Below are 23,406 nucleotides of genomic sequence, written 5' to 3' on the forward strand. Positions count from 1 at the left end.
AATTCAACTTTCTGAATGGAACATTTCACAGCTATTAGGTGCACTTCTGAATTCAACTTTCTAAATGTACTTCTAAATTCAACTTTTCACAGAGAAGCTATTGGCTACACTTCTAAATGCAACTTTCTAAATGTACTTCTAAATTCTACTTTCCACAGAGAGGCTATTGGGCACTCTTCTAAATTCTACTTTTCACAGAGAGGCTATTGGGTACACTTCTGAATTCCACTTTTCACAGAGAGGCTATTGGGCACACTTCTGAATTCAACTTTTCCCGGAGAGGCTATTGGGTACACTTCTATATTCTACATTCCACAGAGAGGCTATTGGGCACACTTCTAAATTCAACTTTTCACAGAGAGGCTATTGAGCACAATAGCGGATTAGCCTAGTAAGATTACCTGATATGCGCTAGAAGTGGTTGATAGCTGCGACCACGTCAAGGATGTAGAATGTTCTTGCTTCAGATTCAAGGGATAGTCAAGAAGTTGTAAAGGTCAATTAATGATTGATAATGAAATGGCAATATTAAAAATAGCCATGTAAGGCGACAGAATACTTGAAAAATGCTCAATACAGCACAGTTCCCTGTCCCCATATATATATACATTGCGTTTGTGGGTTATGAAATCGAAAAAGAATATATTGGTAAATGTCATTATTCAAAAAACTATACAATCATATCAATATTGAAATTATTACAAGGGATAGAACACCTACAATATCAATTAATCCTTTCAGATAGCTACACACTACCCCAAGGCCTAAAGCTAAATCCGGACACTTGACTCACCGGTGGCGGAATGTGGACGAATAGAGTGGGAATAGCGTTTTCGAGCAATTTCCGTGTCTTTCGCCGTTTATTCTTCTTTGTTACCCAAGATGTTGTGTACATGTCCAAGGAAAAGTGCCGGCTGCAGATGCGGTATCGATCACCCCTCTTGTCCTGTAAGACTTGTTGGACTCTACTTTCCAGCTCATCCAGTGGATATCCGCAATGTCTGACCCATTCTCTTATTCGATCAACGGTTTTCGGGAATACATGCACTGTAGTGCCTTCAGATTTCGCATGGGTCTTCGAAGGGCAACCGCTAATCGAACAGGCAGGCATTGTTGATAAATCTGAAAAGTAAATATCGACATTATTATACAATCTTCAAGAATAAAGATTTGATACAAAAGTAAATGAATCATACAATGATCAATGCAAGGTTTGTTTTGGTCGCAGGAACTATACCAGTCCATTATGTGCGGCTTAGTATTTGCATAAGTTGCAGAAATGTATAAATGATGTGACTAAAAACTGAACATGTGACTCATCCCTTGGATGTTCTGTATTGCACGAGAAGGAAACATGCTTACATCATAGACTGGATCCCCAAAGGATGCAATTCGATGACAATCGACACAGATGAAAATAAATAGATCTATTGATAGCATAGCAATGGAAATTCAAGTCAATAGCAATGAGACCAATGAACATAGCACTATTGGGTACTCTACTCGCAAATAGATAGAAATTTAAAAATCTGCGAAATATGACCAGGATACATGGCCTTACCTTGACCAACAAACAGTTGGATTCAGCAAGCAGAGCAGTATGCTGCGGGAGAATAGGTGGATGGCCACAGGTAGCGCACTGATGGGTATGCTCGAAGCGGTCACTGAAGTTCATGGATAGCACGACGACGAGCAGATTAGCATAGATCTCAGTGGTTCCCAGGTAGCACGTTCAGGAGTTGACTTGCAAAGCACAAAGATGTTCTCATGAGACATATCGAGTGGTTTTTAAAGTATTAGAAACTGGGGTGTGTTTGTGAATGAATGAAGTATGTATGTCGTGGTATTAGGGGGGCGGCCTGCTTGAAGGGGAGGCCTGCATGGAGACACGGGGTCTGAGGAGGCCATGTGACCGATGGCCCCTTGGCGTGGGACACCTTTTGAAGTGTACATGTAGTTTGGCACCTTGGCCTTTCGTGCCCCTGACAGCCCCCCATGCCAGCGCTCATCCACTGGCGCGAACCGCCTTTGATACAGGGGGGTGGGATGGATGGCCCTGGGGCGTGCAGATAAGGCACAGGAAGACTGCTGAATGGAGACACACTTATGTGGATTGCAGGGGGGCGGCCTGCTTCAAGGGGAGGCCTGGCTGGAGACACGGGGTCTGAGGAGGCCATGTGACCGATGGCCCCTTGGCGTGGGACACCTTTTGAAGTGTACATGTAGTTTGGCACCTTGGCCTTTCGTGCCCTGACAGCCCCCCATGCCAGTGCTCATCCGCTGGCACGAACCGCCTTTGATACAGGGGGGTGGGATGGATGGCCCTGGGGCGTGCAGATAAGGCACAGGAAGACTGCTGAATGGAGACACACTTATGTGGATTGCAGGGGGGCGGCCTGCTTCAAGGGGAGGCCTGGCTGGAGACACAGGGTCTGAGGAGGCCATGTGACCGATGGCCCCTTGGCGTGGGACACCTTTTGAAGGGTACATGTAGTTTGGCACCTTGGCCTTTCGCGCCCCTGACAGCCCCCCATGCCAGCGCTCATCCACTGACGCAAACCGCCTTAATACAGGGGGGTGGGATGGATGGCCCTGGGGCGTGCAGATAAGGCACAGGAAGACTGCTGAATGGAGACACACTTATGTGGATTGCAGGGGGGTGGCCTGCTTCAAGGGGAGGCCTGGCTGGAGACACGGGGTCTGAGGAGGCCATGTGACCGATGGCCCCTTGGCGTGGGACACCTTTTGAAGTGTACATGTAGTTTGGCACCTTGGCCTTTCGCGCCCCTGACAGCCCCCCATGCCAGCGCGCATCCACCGGCGCGAACCGCCTTTATATCAATATACAGTATATCGCCTTTATATCAATTATAGTATATCGTTGCTTATCAATAACAAATGCCACATACCGGAGATTCTTGTGAGCACAGACCCACACTTCAACCGGTGTATTATAGTGGTCAAGACCCTTAGGCCTGTATAATCCAACGGTAATTGTTAGTATAGATATATGTGTGACTTTTATAGAGACCTAACCTACTGAAAGACTTTGAACAAGTGTTATTTAGTACATGCATTATCGAGAATATGTTATGTTAGCTTAGATAGATAGTGACCACCCTGCTTCACAGCGACCAGACCTTCACCCATTCGGAGCACAGATGTCTGACGTCCATCCTTGAATGGAGACACACTTGATTCATTTAAAAAATCGAGACAACCTTTGTTAAAATAAATGTGGTGTTTTATTTTGTATCTTATTTTCATGACACAAAAATACAAGACTTTAAAGATTATACAGGTCAGGTGGCAGCACAGCGAGAGAAAATCCCCTGTACTGACCGCTGTCACTCGGGAACGATTCTCTAATGGCACGAACGGCACAGGCGGGTATCACTCTTCGAACGCGGTGTCCAAGCCTCCCGTGAAGCCACCATGTAAAGGAAAGATAGGCCACCAGCCTGTACCACCTGTGAAAAGGAATGAAACAAACTGTTTTTAAATGACCAAGATAAGTTTAATAAACGTCTGTTGTCAATGACAATTCTTGTAACTAATGGCATTTTACACGGACAAATGCTATCTAGACAATGCACACTATTGAACGACTTACATGCGTTACAATGATATGTAGAAGTAATTTTGGATATAGTAGAAGAACATGAAATAGGAGTGGCATGACAAGCAGAGTATACTTACTCGTTACTCGGATTACGAGGACGAACAGTTGCTCGAAGTTCGTGCATAAGTACCATCATTATTCTCAACACGGCCTGTGTGAGGCAGGCTGCCCTGAAGTCTGGCAGCTCGGTGATGCATTGCGGTCGTGGCTCGCCTTCCGAAATGTAGGTCAGGCATCCCGAGTTTTCTCGGCAGCAGCAGTTCTTGTCCTCAGTTGGCATTAGCTCGCACCGATTGCATGTGCACCAGATGGAGACAGCGTCCATTCGCCTAGGCCCAGGCTCTTCATCTGTTGATTCGTCCTGCCAACTGCCTTCCGAATCCCCATCGTTTTCGCGTGCTTCCCTTTCCAGTAGTTCCTCCTCGGTATACTCGGGCTCGTACATGTAGGGCATTATTGTAGCCATTGTGTGTTAAACAAGCTAAAATAATTTATAGCGGTGGTACTGGTATCTGTTCACACGGGCTACAAGCGGCGAAGGTAGCTGACCAGAGCACTGAAACGAGTCACAGAATACTCAAAGTAGCACAGAGAGAGGAATGGAATCGGAAATCTGCTGCTCTGTGTTGTGAAACGGTCTGTTTATACTTATTGAGGAAAGAGGCGTCCTGACATTTCCATGGCGACACGTCATTAGCTGAAGCGCAGCGAATGTTGACACGAGACGTGCTTTGGCGTTGTGAAATGGGCCGTACGCGTCTGCTGATGACAGGCTCAGTGGCGGGGGATATGATTTAGTGCCGCAAAAGCAGGTCAGCCAGGGCGATGGGGGAAATGATAGGATTATCACAAAATGGCAGCTCCCTGGTGCTTGTTTTCGCGTGCGTTTAATGGACGAAAACTCGGGTAAGGTCAATAGGAAAGTTTTCTAAAATCGAGCCACTTAGGCTTAAAAAAACATGGCCGACCCGTAGGGACAATAAAAAATTTTACTAGACCATGACTTTAATCTAATGTAAGAGAGTTTCCATTTGTTGATTCATATAATCAATGTAGAATCTGTTTAGAATTAAAAAAATCTAATATGTAGCTTCTGTGTTGCACAAAAATAGCTTAAGACAGTTTAGTAAAATGGCTAATGCATGGGAAAATGTTTTCATTTTGTGTTTTGAAATAAGAAATAACGTGTAGATTCTTTCTCTCGTGTGTTAAGTTCAGAAGTGCACAAACTAAGCATGCTACAATAAATAGTTCTTTGGCAATTAGTGGCTGTAAATTCTCACAGAAAATTACTTTACAAGCAAGTAATTTAAAAAGACCGTCACAGCTTCAGTTTAGTGCTTCGGTGGCAGCTGGAATTCTGGCTGGATTCTGTTCTTTACTGGCTCAAGCAGCAGGCATTGTGAGGTCATAACAACTTAAGCACAATAACTGATTACTGAGTAATTGTGATGTCACTTTATTACAGTTCAGTTTTGATGTCTACGGATGTTGCAGGCTTCCTTGTATTAGAATGCACGAGCAAACAAAACACTCTACGATTAACACGCTCTTTTAGCCCTATTCCTTGTGCCTTTTATACGGAAAGCGCCATCGTTTTAAAACTCATAAACCCGGGGTATGGCTCCTGTGTGAATGCCTCTCTATATTCTGTCAATAGTCCAGAACTGAGTGTTAACACTCTAGTTCTTTGCTAAAAGTATGTAACTTGCTTGCAGTCATTCCATGTACAAGAGAGACCGCTGTGTCATTGTGTCTGATTGGTTGAATGCAGCGTGTTTCTGTTCTAGGAACATCTGTGATTGGCTCCTTGAACTGAAAGCTAGTGTTCCAAAAAAAATTCGGCGCTCTGCAGTGCACGCTGCAGTCGCTTCCGGCTTTCGAAACTACTGTTGTGGCTGACAGCGCTACACAGTAAGCATGTTGGAGCAGGGGTTGGAGATGGCTTCAATGATCCCAGCTCTGAGGGAGCTGGGGAGGTGAGTGACTGACAGTGAGAGTGTCTGAAAAAAACTCATGCATCATGCAACAGGAGGAGCCGACCTCTGATCAGTGCACCACTAGTTGCCACAGTACTAACCTGAAGAATGGGCGGGGCAGCTGAGGGAAACCCATGCATGCCAACTCTAACGATTTTCGTGGGCGACTCCTGATTTTTCAATGAAAAATATTGATATTTTTTCTTTCTCCCGCATAACATAGTTATAACCCCAACATCTAAAGGGAGAACACCAGACGTGATAATACCAGAACCTGCGGTAAAGGCGGAGTCAGGGTAGTGCAGTGAACCCCTGTGCAGGAGTGAGGGGGAGCCTTACTGCATCACTAGTTATGTGTGGTAGCAGAAGGGCACACGTAGCCGACGTGTTGGTCTTTAAAACTACAATTCTATTGTTGCACAAGGGGGAGGGAGAGAAAAAGGCCGTCCTGTGGGTTGCTGCAGCATGATTAGTGTTACGATTTAACACGTGATGCAGGAATGAGAGAGCCTGCAAGTGCATGAGTGCAACAGGACTCTTCATGTTAGGGCTTTGAACAGAAACACAGTTCATGAGCCTAACCGTAACTCATTCCCTGCTCAGGGTGCTTTACATAAGCACAGGCATGGCACAGGCATAAGCACATGGCAGCAGGCTAGCAGCCTGGGGTCATACCAAAATAGAGCATGCCCAACATGTCGAAGCAGACATTCGAGACCCCAATTTTACCACACATACGTGGGAGGATGGGTTGAGTTAATAAAAAAAAAGGTATAGGGGTAATGGGGGTAGGGCGCTGTAGCCCCCCCCCCCTTGAAAAATCATTATTTTCAGCTTCGACATCATTTTTTCACAGTGATGAAATAGATCCACAGCCTGTTAAGCAAGTACTGTTTTGAATGTAAGGCTGGTGGTAACATTTGCAGTTGCAGGGGGGAGATCCATATGACTGGGGTAAAGGAGGGGTAGGTAGTTGAAAGCACATGGGGGAGTTCCAGCTGAATGGGGCAAAGAGGGTTAATGAGTGGAAGACACTGGAGGGGTATCGAACAGAGAGGAGAAGTAGGGTGTTAGAGTGAAGGGTGCGAAATGGGCAATTGCAGGTGATACCTGACTAGGTAAGGGTGGTGCTAAGCCATGGATAGTTTTAAATACAGTAGAATAAAAGCAAAAAAGTGGCAGTGCTGCATCGAGGTCTAGCCAACAAGGAGTCATTGAGGAGAGGTAGTAGAGGAGAAGCCGAGGTTGTCAAAAGTGTAAGCATGTTGTTGACGTGGCAAAAGAGAACAGTGCAAGACCCTGAAGTAGGAAAGAGCAATAGTCCAGAGAGAATGAGTGCAAGTTTGGAGCTAAGAGTTTTTGTGGCAGTCTATTGCAACATACTCATGGAGGCACCCACAGATTTGCCAAGGTTTTGTGTGAAGTATGAGCCAGGAAAAAGAGCCCAAAAGGAACGTCATTAGAATGGGAAGTCATTTATGCTGGAGTAGTTTAACCAGGATGGGGATGGACATGATGAAGAAGATCCCAAATCGTCTTATACAATGCAGGAATGCACCGTACCTGCCTAAACACTCTGTCCGTCTCATTCCCTTTTCTATAAATTAGTTTTCTAGCTTTTTTTTAACCTTCATATTTTAACCTGGTGTTTATTTTAAAAACAGCAGTTTAGTTATTTCTGGCAGGAAGTCTTAGGCAGAAAGTGCATAATAAAGTTGGAAACATGAACACTAGGATGGAGAGAAGAGCTTTTGTGGCATGGCAGGCTGAAAGGTGCTCTTTTGGAAATTGATCCTGCTCCAAGTTCTTTATCTGAGCTTTTACCAACATTTGCTTATAGCTAAAGTCAGTTGATAAGGGATATGCTGGTACATGCAATATATACTAGTAGAACACAGAGTTTAACATGAATGAAAGGTACATTACCATGTAGAAATTGCCAAATTCTAATATCTTACTCGGCAACACTGTAACTCATCATACACTGGACAAACCATGTTTCTAAGACATACATATACCTGTGATACCAGTAATGTCATATATATTTTAGACTTCAATGCCCATGTAATTTATACTACGTAGACATGACGACAAGGAAGGTTAAAATTCGATGGGGAGAGCATACGTCAAATATTGGTAATAAGAAATCCACAGTAGCTGAACATTTTAATGAGAATGGACATTACATCTTACACATTCGTTTTCTGAAAAAAAAGAATAATTATACGATAACACTTCCCACCACTGGTGGGAGGAGGACATATCAAACAGATGTTAGAAAGCCAAGAAATACATTGGATTAGAAAACTAAATTTCTTATCACCTAGAGGAATACATTTAGAATATGATTCAAGTAGTTTTGATTGACTGAATACTCCTATTTTAGATTTACAAAATGAGGATTATTATCCTTGCTAAGAATGAATTGAAGACACGATTGACTTTACCTAAATATTTTGTAAGATATGTGAATATTGTAAAAATTGTATAATTATCAAAAGATTACTCCCTGATTCACTATGTGAAATTTATTGTGACAATGAAAATGGAATGACATTCATTTCAGATTATCTCTCAATTTTTTGTAACAATTCTTTATTAATTGTGTTTTATGTTGTGGTTATGTTATTAGTTGAAATTACACATGCAGTCCACATGTAGTCAGAGTTAAAATCCTAATATTAATAGGCATAAATAGATATTATTATTATTTTGTCTTTTTATTTGTGTGTAATCCAATTTGGATTTTTACAAAATGAAGAATTTAAAGATCGTTTTTTTTAACAAAGCGTTTAAAAGTCATGGTATAATTTTCATAGTCTGTTGAAGGATCTTTACTAGCACTATTTGCCAGGTGGCTCTGTCTCCGCCTATCATTCTGTGCCACCATTGGTCTTCTTCCAACTGATGACCATCGTTGCGGAAGTGTTTTAGGTAGGCATATCTGATCAACTGTTTTTTTGGGCTGCACAGAAGCAGGTGGCGAATCGTCTCTTTTCCTATACCGCATAAGCGGCAGTCGCTGGTTGCAGAGATAACCTCGTATTTTCAGGATTTCATTGGTTTCCATTAGGTTCAGTCTGACCCTGAGAAGGTAGTTGTGAGCTGGTCTACTTGGAAATTTCGCTGTATAACCTTGTAGCTCGTTGAGCTTGCACGTCTTTTGTGGAAGGTGTGTGATCAGTTTGTTTGCAGCCGCAGCATCTTGGGTTATCGACCAGTCTAGTTTTTTCAGCTTTAGAATTAAGGTTTGTAATGAGATCTTCTTCAGTTCATGCGACAGAGTTCAGTAGGGACTTGTTGTCGGTCTTCCAGGTAGATAACATTTTGACGGTTTCCTCTTGCATTTCTTTACATATCAATGCATACATTGTTTGGGTGAGGCATTTTCGATAGAGAAGCAGTGAGTTGGTGTTTATTGTTCCCAGAAGGGACAGAAGACTGAGTTCTCGCCGTATTGCAGGCATCAATGTTGATTTAGGCAGGGACAGAACTGTCCTCCAATAGTGTGCTTCCAACCTTAGCCAGACTTTTTTCGGTATGAGGGGCATCGCCTCGGCACCGTATGTGATTGATGGAACCACTTTCATCTTGTAGAATTGTAATGCTGGGATAGTTGAAAATCAGATCGATTGCCTTTCCTTGAGCGGCCAGTTTTTTTTTATTTTGCATTCAAGGTTTTCCTGCGTTGAGGTTTCTTGTTTTGAACTGTCGATAGTTACGCCAAGGTATTTTAACTCTTATATTTTCTATCTCGCTTTCTTCGAGTACCATGTTTGTTTTTCTTTTTTTTTTGCAGAGCATTCTCCAAAATCATTATTTTTGTTTGCCTTTGTTAATTTTCAGGTTATTTTCTGTGGTGTAGCGGAGCAGGTTGTTTAGCTGTCTCTGGAGGCCAATTGGAGTCTGGTAGAAGAGGATAAGATCATCCGCATACAGAAGTCGACTGAGTTTTACGTTGTCCAGTTTTGGCGGAAATGTTCTTGAAAGATCCTCGGTTTCCCACGTAGTCACCCATGTAGGCTAGAAACAGTGCCGGTGCAAGGGGACATTCTTGTTTAGCCCCTCTTCCAGTGGGGATTTCTCTGAGAGGTTCCCTTGTTGGGTTAGTCGCACTCGTGTCGTGTCTGTGTGTAGTGCCTTTATAGGCGAGTGAATCTCGTTTTGACAGTTCCACTCTCCTAGTTTTGACCAAAGTCGAGTTCTGTCGACTAGGTCAAAGTCTTGTGATAAATCTATGAAAGCCACAAATATTCTTGGTCTTCCCTCTTAAGACCTTACTCTTTAGCGTCCTGATTGTTAAAATGTTGGCTGTTGTACCGACATTTTTTTTAAACCTGATTGTAGAATGTCGTTGCATGGTGCGGTTTTTGCCCGTTTCCTGGAATAGTTTTTTTTTAATTTAAATGTTATTTATTGAAGGTGGTACACGTCGCTCCATCAACATAGCATTCCATACAATTCAGTCATTTAATTAACAAGTATCCAAACACAGTAAAAACATGTAAAGTTTACACAGCCGGTTCATTTCCAGGTCTAGCCGGGCTGCCACCAGCCGACACCATTTCACACAAGTATACTCTGAACAGAGCCCAAATGTCTTTTGGTTTGCTGGACCTCGGGAGTGATATTACGTACTGTTCCTCACATTCATTGACATATGACAATTCTTTGAGAAAGTGATTAATGCGTGGTGCATGTGTACTCTTCCATTTCTGTAATATACATTTTTTAGCCACTATGCATGCCACATTAAATAGTCTTCTGGTCACTTCTGAGATCTTCCCAATGTCCCCGAATAGATATTTCTGGGGTGTTAGGTCAGCTGGGACTTGTGTAATTTCTGCTAGGATGGACGCTACTTCTCTCCAGAACCTGTGTATGGGTGGGCAGCTCCAGTACATGTGGAATGACTCGGCATGGTCGCTCCCGCATTTCTGGCAGCTGTCCGATCCGTCTCGTGTAAATTTAGCTATCTTCTCGGGTGTGTAGTGCAACTTATTTAATACCTTAAATTGGATCAGGCGGAGGCCTGTGTTAATAGATACCCTTTTGGTTAGTTCACAATATCTTTCCCACGCCTTGTCCGATATGGTGGTTCCCAGATCAGCTTCCCAGGAAGTTTTAATCTTGTTTGTCGTTGGCATGGTTGCCTGTACCACTGCATAGAGCCCAGAGACACAGACTCCTGCCTGTGTGGACAAAGCCGTGAAGCATGGGTGTGGTGGAGGCTCGTCGGGGAACAGAGGCCATCTGGCCTTGAAGGCCATTTGCATCCTATGATATTGTAGTATTTTCAACTGATCCCTCCCCATCCCAACCTTAAATTCCTCTAACGTTATGAATTTACCATTAGGGTAGATATCTTTAATTTTGAATTCCCCCTCTGGGTCCCAAGTTTTCCTGACATCAGGGTCATAGGATGGTGCTATGCCAGGGAAGTTCCAGAAGGGTGCTTCCGAGTAATAGGGAGTCTCTAGTTGGAGTCTGCGGTAGAGTCTAGACCAAGCATGTACTGTTGTGCTGACTGGATCGAATGGGCCGTCGTCTTTATGCTTAACTTTAAAGATTATGGAGCGTAGGTCGGTTGGGCGTGCCGAGTGTTTCTCAATACATATGTGAGGCGAAGTGTTCAGCTCATCATACCAGAAACTAACAAACTGAGCTTGCGCCGCCAGGTAGTATAGCTCAAAGTCTGGGGCTGCTATGCCCCCTTTGTTGTATGTCTCCACCATTTTTTCCCACTTCATTCTGGCTGCTTTCCCGCCCCATACAAACTCTACCGCTAAGGATCGGAGGGCTGTGAAAAACTGTGCACCCGGCCATATCGGTATGTTAGTGAATATATATATAGTAGTTTCGGCAGAATTTCCATTTCAGTATAGCCACTCGACCAAAAGTGAAATAGGGAGTTTTGTCCATAGGCGAAGTTTAGTGGATATGCTACTCAATAGGTGTTCATGATTGTCAGCGTACAGGGAGGCCCTTTCTCCGGAAACGATAATGCCGAAATATCTTATTTTAGTGGGAGACCACTGCAGGCCATGTGTGTTATTCGGGCATCGCGTGGCGGGGGTCAGGGGAAAGATCTCAGATTTGGATCTATTGGTTTTATAGCCTGAGTATTCGGCAAAATCATGAATGGTTTTGATTGCCGGACCTAGATGTATATCTGGTTCAAGGATATACAGCAGTGTGCCATCCGCATATAAGGATATTGATTGGGTGAGGCCTGCCGCCGTTATGCCTCTCTGTCCCTGATGACTGCTGCAACTGGTTCCATTGTGAGAGCAAATAGTATGGGGGGAAAAAGGACATCCCTGTCACGTGCCCCTACCCAAACCAGTCGGACAGCGTGTGATTAGTCAGCACTTTGGCTCCAGGGTCCGAGTATAACAAACCGACACATTTCAGAAAGTATGGGCCAAAACCAAATTTCTCAAGCACTTCAAACAAATACAACCATGATACTAAATCAAACGCTTTTTCAGTGTCGAGCGATACCGCTACCGCCTGGGCTTCAGTTTTATCTGGGCCATGACTCCAACAGTCTCTTAAGGTTTAGAGCCGTCGATTTGGTGGGAATAAAGCCACACTGATCTGGATGTACTAATATGGGCATGTGCGGTAGGAGTCTCGTGGCCAGGATTTTAACAAAGATTATGGCGTCACAATTTATCAGGGACAAGGGTCGGTATGAGGACATCTCGTTGGGTGGTCGCCTAGGTTTCAATAATACTGTTATTATGGCCTTTCTCATTGAAGGTGGCAGGGTTCCCAGCTCTATAGCTTCCTCCCAAACCGACAACAGCACCGGGTTCCGTTCCTCGTTTAATTCCTTATACGATTCTGCTCCTAATCCGTCCGAGCACGATGCCTTTCCGTTGGATAATGATTTGATCGCCTCTGCGACCTCGTCAGTGGTCAGGGGCTGGTCAAGCATGAGTTTGTATTCTACGGGCAGTGTCGGGAGAGTGATATTGTCGAGGTACTTTTGTACATCCTCAGTAGATTTCGATTCATGGTAGGAATAGAGGTCTGAATAAAACCGGGTAAATTCCTCGTTTATCCCTTCTTCACTAGTGGCCACTGTACCGTCTACGGTTAGAATGCTTCAGATCGGCGTGTGCTGTCTTCCGGCTTTTAATAGGTTAGCTAAGGTACAACCTGCTCTATTCCCCTCTCCATATCTGCGCTCTCTATGCGGGGTGGACATGTAGAGCAGTTCCCTAGTTGCCAGTTTATTGAATTCCAATAGGCTACAGTTGATGTCAGAGAGGGTTTGGCTATCATGTGTATCTTTGTATCGCGCTTCCAGGTTACCCAGGTGTTTTTCCATCTCCGCCAGCCCAACCCTGACTGTCTTTAGCATACCCGTGGATTTAGAAATCAGTATTCCTCTCACCCAGACCTTGAAGGTTTCCCAAAGGGTGGAATTCCAATCCACTGAACCCCTGTTGATGTCAAAGAAGTGTTCCACCTCTATATGCAGTGCCTTGGCTATAGCTGGGTCCTTGAGAATGTCTGGAGGCATCCTCCATCTCCTAGCTGGGGGTTTGGTGTTTCCTAATGTCATTTCTATCGTGACGGGGGAGTGGTCTGATAGGGTACGGGGAAGTATCTCACAATTATAAATCTGGTGCATGAGGGTTGTGGAGGCCAACCAGTAATCTATTCTGGACTCAGTATCATGCACCGATGAATAAAATGTGTATTGCCTCTTGTGTGGGTGTAGTGACCTCCAGGCGTCAACCATTATCAATTGTGATGGGATCGGTTGTAGCATAGCTGCTGTCTTGGAGGGAGCTCGATGTTTGGTAGTGGAGCGGTCTAGTGTGACATCCAGGTTTGTGTTGAAATCCCCTCCCCACAGGATCTGTTCGCACCCCGTGTATCCTATTTCATGTACCACGTCTATGTCAAAGTCAGGGTCATCTAGATTCGGACTATAGGTATTTACTAACACCATTTCCCTCCCCGCAACTATACCCCATACTATGACATAGCGACCCTGAGCATCCATTTTGCTCTTACCATATCAAAAGCCTACAGAGGGATGTATAAGAGTGAGAACACCCCTTGCCTGTGTGGAGTAGTCTGTGTAGTATCTATGTTGCCCCCAGTTCTTCAAGAAGTCTAAGTTTACCTTTCGGAGTGCATGGGTTTCCTGCAGCATGATCACCTGAGAATGATGCCTAGTGACATAGGCTCCCACCTTGCTTGACTTAGTTAGATTGTTCAACCTCGAACGTTCCTTGTAATAAGTTTCAACTTCAGCCCCTGAGTCATCACTTCGGCGTGCGCATGACTGTGTATTAATACCGTGTTTCTTGTCCCAGTTATTCTTAGGAAGCATGTCATGTACAGCGACACAACCACCAATTTTAACTTGCAGAACCCTCCCAACTGGGTTCCCGAACCACATCCCCCCCCAACTTGAATCCCACACAACTCAACATGGTGCAGTTTCATATAGCAAATTGACCCCCCCCCCCACCTGCATCATCTCCCCCAACATGACGATGCTGCCCTGTAGCTCTTGGAGCTTCCCCTATGGGCATTCCCCAAAACTGTTGGAACTTTCCTGCGGGTAGCCTGCTGCAGCCATACAGCTTTCTTCCAGGGGCTCACTGCTCGAAGCTACAATAAACCTGTGTCCAGTCCGCTCACTGCAAGTGTTCCAGTTTTCCTGTGATGAGGATTAGATGGTATATTCCGGTCAGTCTGCTGCGTCTCGTATCTCCGCTCCCGGCTGGAGTCCAGCATTTTGATCATTTGCCCTATCCTTGGGAGGCAACGGGATAGAAGCCTTCCATGTATGTCATGGCTTCCGTGGGGTTTTCAAAAAAATGGGCTCTGCCACCATGTTGGATTTTGATTTTCGCAGGGAAGACGAGAGCGTAGGGTACATTGCACATCCGCAGTTGTTTTTTCACTGGTTCGTAGGATCGTCACAGCGCCTGAACACCAGCGGAGAAATCTGGGTATATATGGATTCTGTTATGCTCAAAATGTAGAGTGCATTTCTCTCTGGAGAGTCTGAGTACCGCATCTCTGTCTCTGTAGTTAAGGATACGCGCTATTATCGTGCGAGGCAGTGCCCCAGGTTTCGGTGGTGGAGCTAGAGTGCGGTGGGCCCTCTCCACAAGGAAATGTTCCGAGAAAGATTCTGCCCCTAGGATGTCCTTCAGAAGGTGTTCCACTTGTTGCTCCATGTCGCCTTTACCAAAGGTTTCCGCAACTCCAACGATCCGGATGTTATTCCTTCGAGATCTCCATTCTAAATTTTCACACTTACTTTGAGTTTTGCGTAGTTCTGTTCGGAGTTGGGCTATGTTGTGGTCATGTTGCAAGAGTGTGTCTTCGTTTGTGCTAATTCTATTCTTTGTTTCCGTGATCCGCACGCTCTCCTTCTCCACTCTAGCTTTCAGGGATCCGATCGTTGCCACTATGTCATCCAATTTGACATTAACTGCCATAAAACCATTCTGGACCAGTGTGGCCAGGCGCTCCAAGGGGTCCTCTCCCTGTCAGTCGGGTGCCTGTTGCACCCCGTTGGTCGCCCTGCATGGTTGTGAGCTGGCGAAGGAGTCCATTGGGCCGGTCTTATTTCCTCCTGTACCCTTCCTCTCGGTGCGGCCCATGTGGTTTAGTATATGGCCTTAGAGTGGACTGTGTTCTCCCACGTATTATGATCTGCCACTTAGGTGGGAGGGGACTGGGTAGTGTATAGGCTCTATATCCACCTCCTCTCCCACTTGCACTGGGTATCAGCACTCTTGCTCTTGTTCCTGCTAACGGAGTGGTGATCCACACCAGGCGGGCCCCCACCGTCTGATCAGGATGTGTATTTCACTGTGGTTCTTGGTGGGGCGTCGCCCTGCATTTCCCCAGGGACAGATGGGGTTTTTGTCCAGTTCCTGTGCTACCTAGTGCTCCCAGGATATCATAGGCCACACCACGTCACCGCAGGGGTTATCATGCATCAAGCAGCGTTGTCTCAACGTATGCCAGGGGGAGCAGCCCTCGGCGTCCTCTTTTCAGTGCCTGTGCGGGCCCACAATATTCACTTCAATGTTCCCTCACCATGTGTCATATATTACATGCCCTGGGCCTCTTGATTGTCTGTACACTTTTGTGGCCCCAGCCCCAGGTGCACCGTAGGGGTTTCCTCCGTGTCTCACACCCCACCGGGCGCCATTCCCGCCATGGAGTGTATTACAGCAGCTGTGGGGAGCCTTCCTCTCACCTCGCCCCACTTACTTGTTTGCGGTGCCGGAGTGCGCCCTTCCGTGTGTCTCCGCTCCGTTCCCGGGTGCCTCCGTCGGAGTGCCTCAGTGGGGGGGATCATGGCCCGGCCTCCAGGCAGCGGGCGCAGCCTCTCATAATACACGCCAGGGCCACGCAGAGCTCAGCCGGCGGGTTGATAGGATTCCGGATTCACCTCGCATGCCTCGGAGACTCACGTCCTCCTCCAGCGGTGCTCCCATGCATCAGACTGGGGGTGCCGTTGCGCTCCGCTCTTTCCAGGGGCTTCGCGTTGCAGCGTTCACTGCAGTGCCCCTCCCCCACTGGGGCTGGGTCTTCCCCTTTATGCCTCCGGCCCACAGCAGATGTCCTGTGGAGCCGCCGGGCGGCCACGCCACCTCCTCGCAGCCGCTTCATTTTCCAGGCAGGGTAGCACAACGAGACAGCCACGGATTCGCCTGGTTCTTTCAGTGTTAGTGCAGGAGATCTTCCGGCACAGGAATCTTCGTTTGTTGAGAGTGTAGAGCGGCGTTGGCAGGATATTTTAAATCAGGATTTTTGTTCGAGCCGGAGCTCGCCTTTCAGGCAGCCATGTCTGATGCACGTAACAGCGTCCCCACCCCTGGAATCATTTTAAGAGTAGGGCGCCAAAGACTTTCCCAATACAGTCGAGAAGCGCTATTGGGCGCAAGTTTGTGGGATCCCTGGTGTTTCCTTTCTTATAAATTGGCACAATTATTGCCTTTGTCCATGATGTTGTGATGGGTTTCTGTTGCGCGCATCTTGTAAAGATTGTTCTTAGGAGGGTTGCCCATTCCGTTGGGTTGTTTTTGAGATCCATGTTGGTTATGCCGTCGGGCCCGGCAGCTTGGGAGTTTTTGAGTTTTTTTGAGTTGGTCAAGAATTTCTTTGTGGTCATTGAGGGATAGCAAAGTTGAGGTATTGGTGGTCCTGGCAGTTTAAAGAGTGACGATAAGTGACTGGTCCATTTCGATTCACTGATGCTGTTTAGGATTGAGTTTTTCCTCGTGGGCGTTGTTGTTCTTATTAGTGACCAGAGGTCTCTGGCTTTGTTGCCGCAGATTACTTTCAGTATGTTTTCAGAATCTCTCTGGTATAGTTGAAAGCGGTGGTTTTTCAACCAGTTCCGATGGACTTTGGTAACTGCCAGTATTGTTGTTTCCGCTTGCTCGAGTGTCGTAGACTTGGCCAGTCTTTGTTTTTCAAAATTCCCGCTTTTTAGCTGCTCGTTGTATGAGTAGTTGTAGGGAGTGCATGTTTTTCGATTCGCTTTACCTTTAGTTGTATAGGGTAAGAGAAGAGACACGTAGTCTGGTTTTGATTTTCTATCAGGGCTTCCACTGGTGGTGTATCTCCTAGTCAATAAGGCTGCAATAAGTTTGAGGTAGTTTCCCTGGTTGTTCGGTTCCACCCGAAGAGACGTGATTTCACCAAGTTGTTATTAGCTGGTTGAGGTCGCTTTCCACCGTTTTGCAAACCTCAAAGGATGTTGTCCGTTGTAAAAACGGACGAGATAAATAGATATAATCTATAGTACCCCACAGGTCTCCCTGCTCCCAGGTCAGGAGACGGTTGTTATCTTCAAAGATGGGGTCGAGATTCAGCATATGTCTGGAGGCCATTAGCTTGGCTCATGATTGGCCTCTCTGGGCGGCCGCTGTGGGTTTGTTGGATCTTCCATTTTTGTCGTAGGACTTTTGACATGTTGCATTTAAATCGCCGCAAATTATGAGGAAAGCCACCTGATGGGTGCTGTGAATGTAATCGATCGCTTTTTCCATCATGTCGAGATAAGGTTTCGCCTTTATGGCCGCCGGGTTCCAGTAGGTGTTAAGAATTGCTATGGATGTATTGGGTGCTGTCGACGTCCGTTCCCAGTCTAAGATGACTGTCAGCACTGAAAGATTCGAGTGGAGAGTTTCTTTTATCCTGAGGCCTTTTCCATTACGGCACGCCTCAAGGAGGCCTGAAGAAGGGCTTTTCTTGCGGGTGCCAAAACGAGATCATACCCGTCCAGGACTGGTTTGTCTAACAACCAAGTTTCTTGGAGACAAATGACATCGAAGGAGGCCAAGACTCCGTCGCCCGGGGCTGTCAAGTGGAGATGGCCTTGTGTGTTCCAAGAGCATAGTTTTAAGTAGTTTGAACTTTGGTCGGCTGACGAATCGTCGCTGTCGTCAGATTGCCGACCGGCGAGTTGCTATTTCTTGCGGGTTAAGGTCAGAGCATTTGGAAGCCAGGACCATATGCCTTGTTGGAGTTGACCTTTGTTGCTCGAATTTTCTGGTGCCCTTATGGTCTCCCTTTTCTGATTATGGGAAATTCGAGCTTCCATAGTTTGGGCAGTTTCTGGTTTACTTGAGCGGCGTGCAATGTACTTTGCTTCAGGTTCAGCATTTTCAACTTGATTTGTACGGCTTTCGTTACGGGTCGAGTTTGGTGTTTGTTCAGTTTTAGTTTCCATGTGAGGTATGGAGTGGATTTTGGGAGGAGTTCTTCAATGTTTCTCTTGGCGATGACGTTTTCCTCCCGTTGGGTGTTCTTCTGAGAATGGTTGCGGGGGGCGTTCAAGCGTGGAGACCTATATCGGTTGTTGTGATGGGCCGGCGATCGTGGTGCATGAGTCCTAGTTGTTTGTTACGTAACTATGTATCCCAGTTTTAGGAGCTCGTCCAAGAGTGGATTTTCTTAATTTGGAAACAGGTTAGTGGAACGTGAGTGGAGGTACATTTTTTAAAATTTTCAATAGCATTTAGTGACTATTAAGTAAATATTTTTTTTATTGATTTATAGGAATAATAGGTTGGACTGCCCCCTGATGAAGAATATGAATATTCAAAATGTGTTGGGTAATTCTCACCACGGTCCTACATTAAAGAAGAAAGATTCTTACAAGACTTGTTTGTGATTATAGATTACAGTTTACACAAGAAACCTTTTGAGATTGTGAATTAACTATTTGAATATTGTTTGTAAACAGAGAGGAAGTTTATGTTTGAGATGTTTTTTATATGAACATGTAATAATGAAATTGTGAAAAATTAAATATGATGTATTGCTTTAAAATTAAGTGTTCTTGAAAATGTGATTTGAGAAATTCTTTTGGAAATTATATATTATTGATTCAGAAAACTCACTTTACTATTTAATCTTGATCTGCTTTGTGAGGAAGAGTACATTTTACTCAATCAGAGTCCAGAGGGCACAAAACAAATGTTTTGCTGTTAATGTGCTACTTTACTTATCCTTTGGGGTACTCCAACTGGGAGGTGGGTGAGATCAGAGGTGTTTTCATTCCAGAAGATTGAGAATGATCAGTTAGAAGGTTAAGAGGCAGTGCAGGCAAGGGCAGTGTCATAGATGCAGAGGTGAGCGAGGATCTGGAGAGGAAAGGGGTGATAAACATTCGAATGCTGCCAACAGGTCAAGAAGGATTGAGGATAGTTGAGCGCTTGGAAAAATGACCAGTGGCAAGAAAGTTAGTGACTTGGATCAGTGATTTTCCCATAGAGTCAGTGCTCCAGTTAAGATTTTGAGGTGGGAGTATTTTACGCATGATTTTTCAAATTGGAGCGTAAATGCAATTTCAAGAGAGTAAAAATGAGTTTTTTCCTCTGCAAGAGAGTAAAACATATCCAACATACACCCAATGCATACGTAAAATGAGACCCGTAGCCCAAAAGAGTTGTAGATCAAAGTTGTCTGGCTTGGTTTTAACCATTTTATTACACTTGTGGAAAATATTCAGCCATACAATAACTTACAAGTACCTGGTACTTACACAGCTTCATTTTCAAAATTATAGAGCCTAGAAACTCTGTTAAGAACTACTATAGATTGATACTGATGTATTGCCTGCAGAGGGAGTGTGAGTAAGAAATTGTTGGCATATGATTTACTTACAGGAACTTGCACACATAATCTTAGCAAAAGTCACAAACTGCTAATCTACCTTTCCTGCTGTCTGCTGCAGGAAATTAATGTGGATCGCCAGACACTAGTTAGCAATATCACTTCAAATAACCAAAAAGTGCATGCAAGCTGAATTGCATTATGGTAGGCATATTTATAGTTTTACTGGTTTATTGTTTGTGTACAAAGCCAAAAATCATAATTCAGGCAAGTGCATAAGTTGAAGACTGGTCCCAAAGCCCTACTTCTACACTAAAGTGTGTGATCCTGGACAAATACTTTTGCCACTGTGCCTTTTTAGCAAAAATAGAAATTGCCACTACAAGTGATTTATTTCCAACTATGTACTACTAAAAAAGCCTAACTGGCCTCTGTTCCACTGTTCGACCTGTAGCATTAATAGTAGTGACCATTTATATAATGCACATGACAAAGTTTGTCTCTTGGCTTACTCCTTGCTGCTTGTTTAATATAACTTCACATGAACTCCTTGAGTATTAAAGACTTGTTTGTACCTTCCCCCATCTTCTACTTCCATCCTAGGAGAGCAGTCTTGATTGCCCGATAGTGTAAGGAGTTCCCCCCCTTCTCACCTGAGTTCGATCTTTGCTGGATTTCCTGGTCGATGCCTTCTTGCGAACTGATCGAGTCTTGAATAAAGCTGCACGAGTCTCTTCCGACTCCAGCGTGCGTTCAAGGTTCCGGGATGCAGGGATCCAGGAGTCTGGGGAAGTAACAGGCTGCGCAACAAGCACACGAGTCCAGGAACCAAGAAAGGAAGCAAAGGGACTAGGACGGGGTAAGCTGGAAGAAACAAAGCATACAATACCGCGAGCTACGGAGCACACATCTGGTCACTATTTCGCAATAGCATTGAGACGCACGGGGCAGCAGGGGCGTGGCACATTTATGGGACGTACAACGTCCGCCGTGAAGGCTGGTGCGAGGCGTGTCATGTGATACGGCCATGTTGGAAGAAACAATGAATACAAGCCCCGTTGGGAGAAGGACCAGGAAGTCCAGAAGGGGTGCGTTCTGTGGGTCATGACAGCATGCCTCCTCCGAAAACCTATTCCACCAGGTTTGCCCGGGTGTATAAGGTGAAATCTTCTGAGTAGTCGAGGGGCCTTGAGATTAGAAAGTGGCTCCCAGGTTCTTTCACTAGGAGGATATCCTTTCCATTCAACCAGGTATTGAAGCTGACCTCGTTTATACTTGGAATCACATATTCGGGATACTTCATACTCCAATTGGTTGTCGACCAGTAGAGGAGGAGGTCGGCAGGATTTACGGGAGGATTGGTTGTAGTGTTTTAATAAGGATGTGTGGACTACTGGGTGAATTCTCTTCCAAGAGTCTGGTAGTCTAATCCGGTATGAAACTGGATTGATCATTTCCTTGATGGGAAATGGACCATAGTACCGAGGGACCAACTTGTTTGGCCGTAGATGCAGGGGTAGTAATTTCGAAGACAACCAGACTTGATCACCGATAGCATAAGAAGGACCTGGTCTCCTTTTTAAATCCGCATACCTCTTAGTGTGTGTTCTGGCCCCGTCTAAGTTTTCTTTGGCCTCCTAGTGAACGTTGATGAGGGTTTCTATCCAGCATTCGACAGTAGGTACTGGTGTATGATGAGGGAGAACAGAGGTTAGAACCGATGGATGGAAACCTTGGCTACAAAAAAAGGACTGGTCTTAAGTGCTAAATGGTCAGAATTGTTGTAGGCAAATTCAGCCACGGGTATCAGGAGCGACCAGTCATCTTGAACCTTGGTGGCGAAACATCAAAGATACTGTTCTAGGGTCTGATTAGCACGTTCTGTGGCCCCATTGGTTTGGGGATGATAACCAGACGAAAGGGCGCATTGGATTCCCAAAATGCGACAGAGATGTTTCCAGAATTGAGAGACGTATTAAGGTCCTCGATCAGATATGATCTTGGAAGGAAGTCCATGTAAACGAAATATGTGTTCCAGGAAGATTCCAGCAAGCTCGGACGAGGATGGCAGCTTACACAGGGGTGTAAAATGAGCCATATGAGTGAACAAGTCTATGGTTACCATGATGGTTGTGTATCCTCGGGAAGGTGGTAATTCCACAATGAAGTCTGTAGCAATGAATTCCCATGGTCCTTTTGGCAGCGGTGGTTGCAGTAGAAGACGCGTCGGTCTCTTGTTATCATGTTTGTTTTGACTGCAGACAGTACAAGCTTTGATGTACTGTTGTACGTCGGTCTTCATTCCAAGCCACCAAAACTGTCTTTGTATAAGACGGAGGGTGTTAGTTATGCCACAATGTCTGGAGTGAAGGGTATCATGGCAGAGGTTTATCATTCTTTGTTGTAATTTCTGTGTAGGAATGACCAGTGCATTGTCCTTGAATAAATATCCTTCCTTAACTCTTAGGTTCCATGGATTCTTCCTTGAAATATCCTTCCAGAGGTCAGAGGACTGGGTTTGCACTTGGATTTCTTCCAGGAGGTTGACTGATTGAGCTACAAATATCATGTGGGGAAACATCTTAGGATAGGCCTTGTCTTCAGTGGTTACATAGTCAGGACGTCGAGATAAGGCGTCAGCAATCATGTTTTGTGATCCGGGAACATGAGTGATTTGGAATTGGTACTGGGCAAAGAAGTAGGCCCAACGCCCCTGACGACTGTTCCTGCACTCCAACGACTTTAGAATTTGAAGATTCCGATGGTCCGTGCGGACCTGAACTGGATATCTAGCACCCAGAAGTAGATGTCGCCATTCAGTGAAGGCTTGGCGGATGGCTAACCGTTCCTTTTCCAGGACGGAATAGTGTTTCTCACTGGGAGTCAGGGTTTGTGAGAGGTAAGCAATGGGGTGTTCCAGTTTATCCTCAAGTACCTGTTTCAAGACCGCTCCTATGGCGTAGTTAGAGGCATCTGTTTCCACTAGGAATGGGCGATTTATGTCGGGTTGGGCCAGGATGGGGGCTTCCGTGAACTCTGTCTTCAATCGTTGGAATGCTTTATCTTGCGGTGTAGACCAGATAAAGGGGGTGTCTTTCTTCAAGAGAGCAACGATCGGCTGAACGATCTCGGAAAAGGTAGAAATTAACTTCCGGTAGAAGTTGGCAAGCCCCGGAAGGATTGAACTTGTTTCACAGATGTGGGAGCGGGCCAAGCCAGTATGGCTTTTACCTTTTGAAGGGTCCATACCAATTCCTTCTGGGCTAAGGATGAATCCTAGGTAGTGAACAGAAGTAACGTGGAACAAGCATTTTCCGGGTTTGGCTAAAGGTTTGTGTTCACAGTGTCATTGTAATACTACCTTTTACATGTTCTTCATGCATTAGAGGATCCTTGGAAAAGATCAATCATCCAGATAGACAATCACGAAGAGGAATAACATGTCAGAAAACACCCTATCCATAAAACGTTGAAAAACTGCGGGGGCATTAACTAGTCGAAAGGGCATGACTAGATATTCTTAGTGACCAAAGGATGTTCTAAAGGCTGTTTTCCATTCGTCTCCTTCCCGGTCATGGATTAAATGGTAGGCACCCTGGAGATCCAACTTCGTGAATATTATGGCGCCTCTCACAGCTTCCAGGATATCCGAGATCAGGGGCAGTGGGTACTGATCTTTGAGGG

At 45.3% G+C, this 23,406-nt stretch overlaps 1 protein-coding gene and 1 long non-coding RNA gene across 4 annotated transcripts in view; one reads left to right on the forward strand and one right to left on the reverse strand.

Moving 5' to 3' along the window:
* LOC138491639 (uncharacterized) overlaps positions 1-23,406 on the reverse strand; it is a 317,517-nt gene that overhangs the window by 190,362 nt on the left and 103,749 nt on the right. The window lies entirely within an intron of this gene.
* Positions 5,463-23,406, forward strand: part of ATR (ATR serine/threonine kinase) — a 1,676,349-nt gene continuing 1,658,405 nt past the window's right edge. For all 3 annotated transcript variants that reach the window (XM_069618270.1, XM_069618272.1, XM_069618271.1), the window contains exon 1: positions 5,463-5,601. In XM_069618270.1, the coding sequence (XP_069474371.1) occupies positions 5,543-5,601 (59 nt within the window). In that variant the 5' untranslated portion in view covers positions 5,463-5,542. The remainder of the gene's footprint in view (positions 5,602-23,406) is intronic.

The sequence above is a fragment of the Ambystoma mexicanum genome, chromosome 10 (genome assembly GCF_040938575.1).
Source record: "Ambystoma mexicanum isolate Mex_15411 chromosome 10, UKY_AmexF1_1, whole genome shotgun sequence".
Classification (NCBI taxonomy): Eukaryota; Metazoa; Chordata; class Amphibia; order Caudata; family Ambystomatidae; genus Ambystoma; species Ambystoma mexicanum.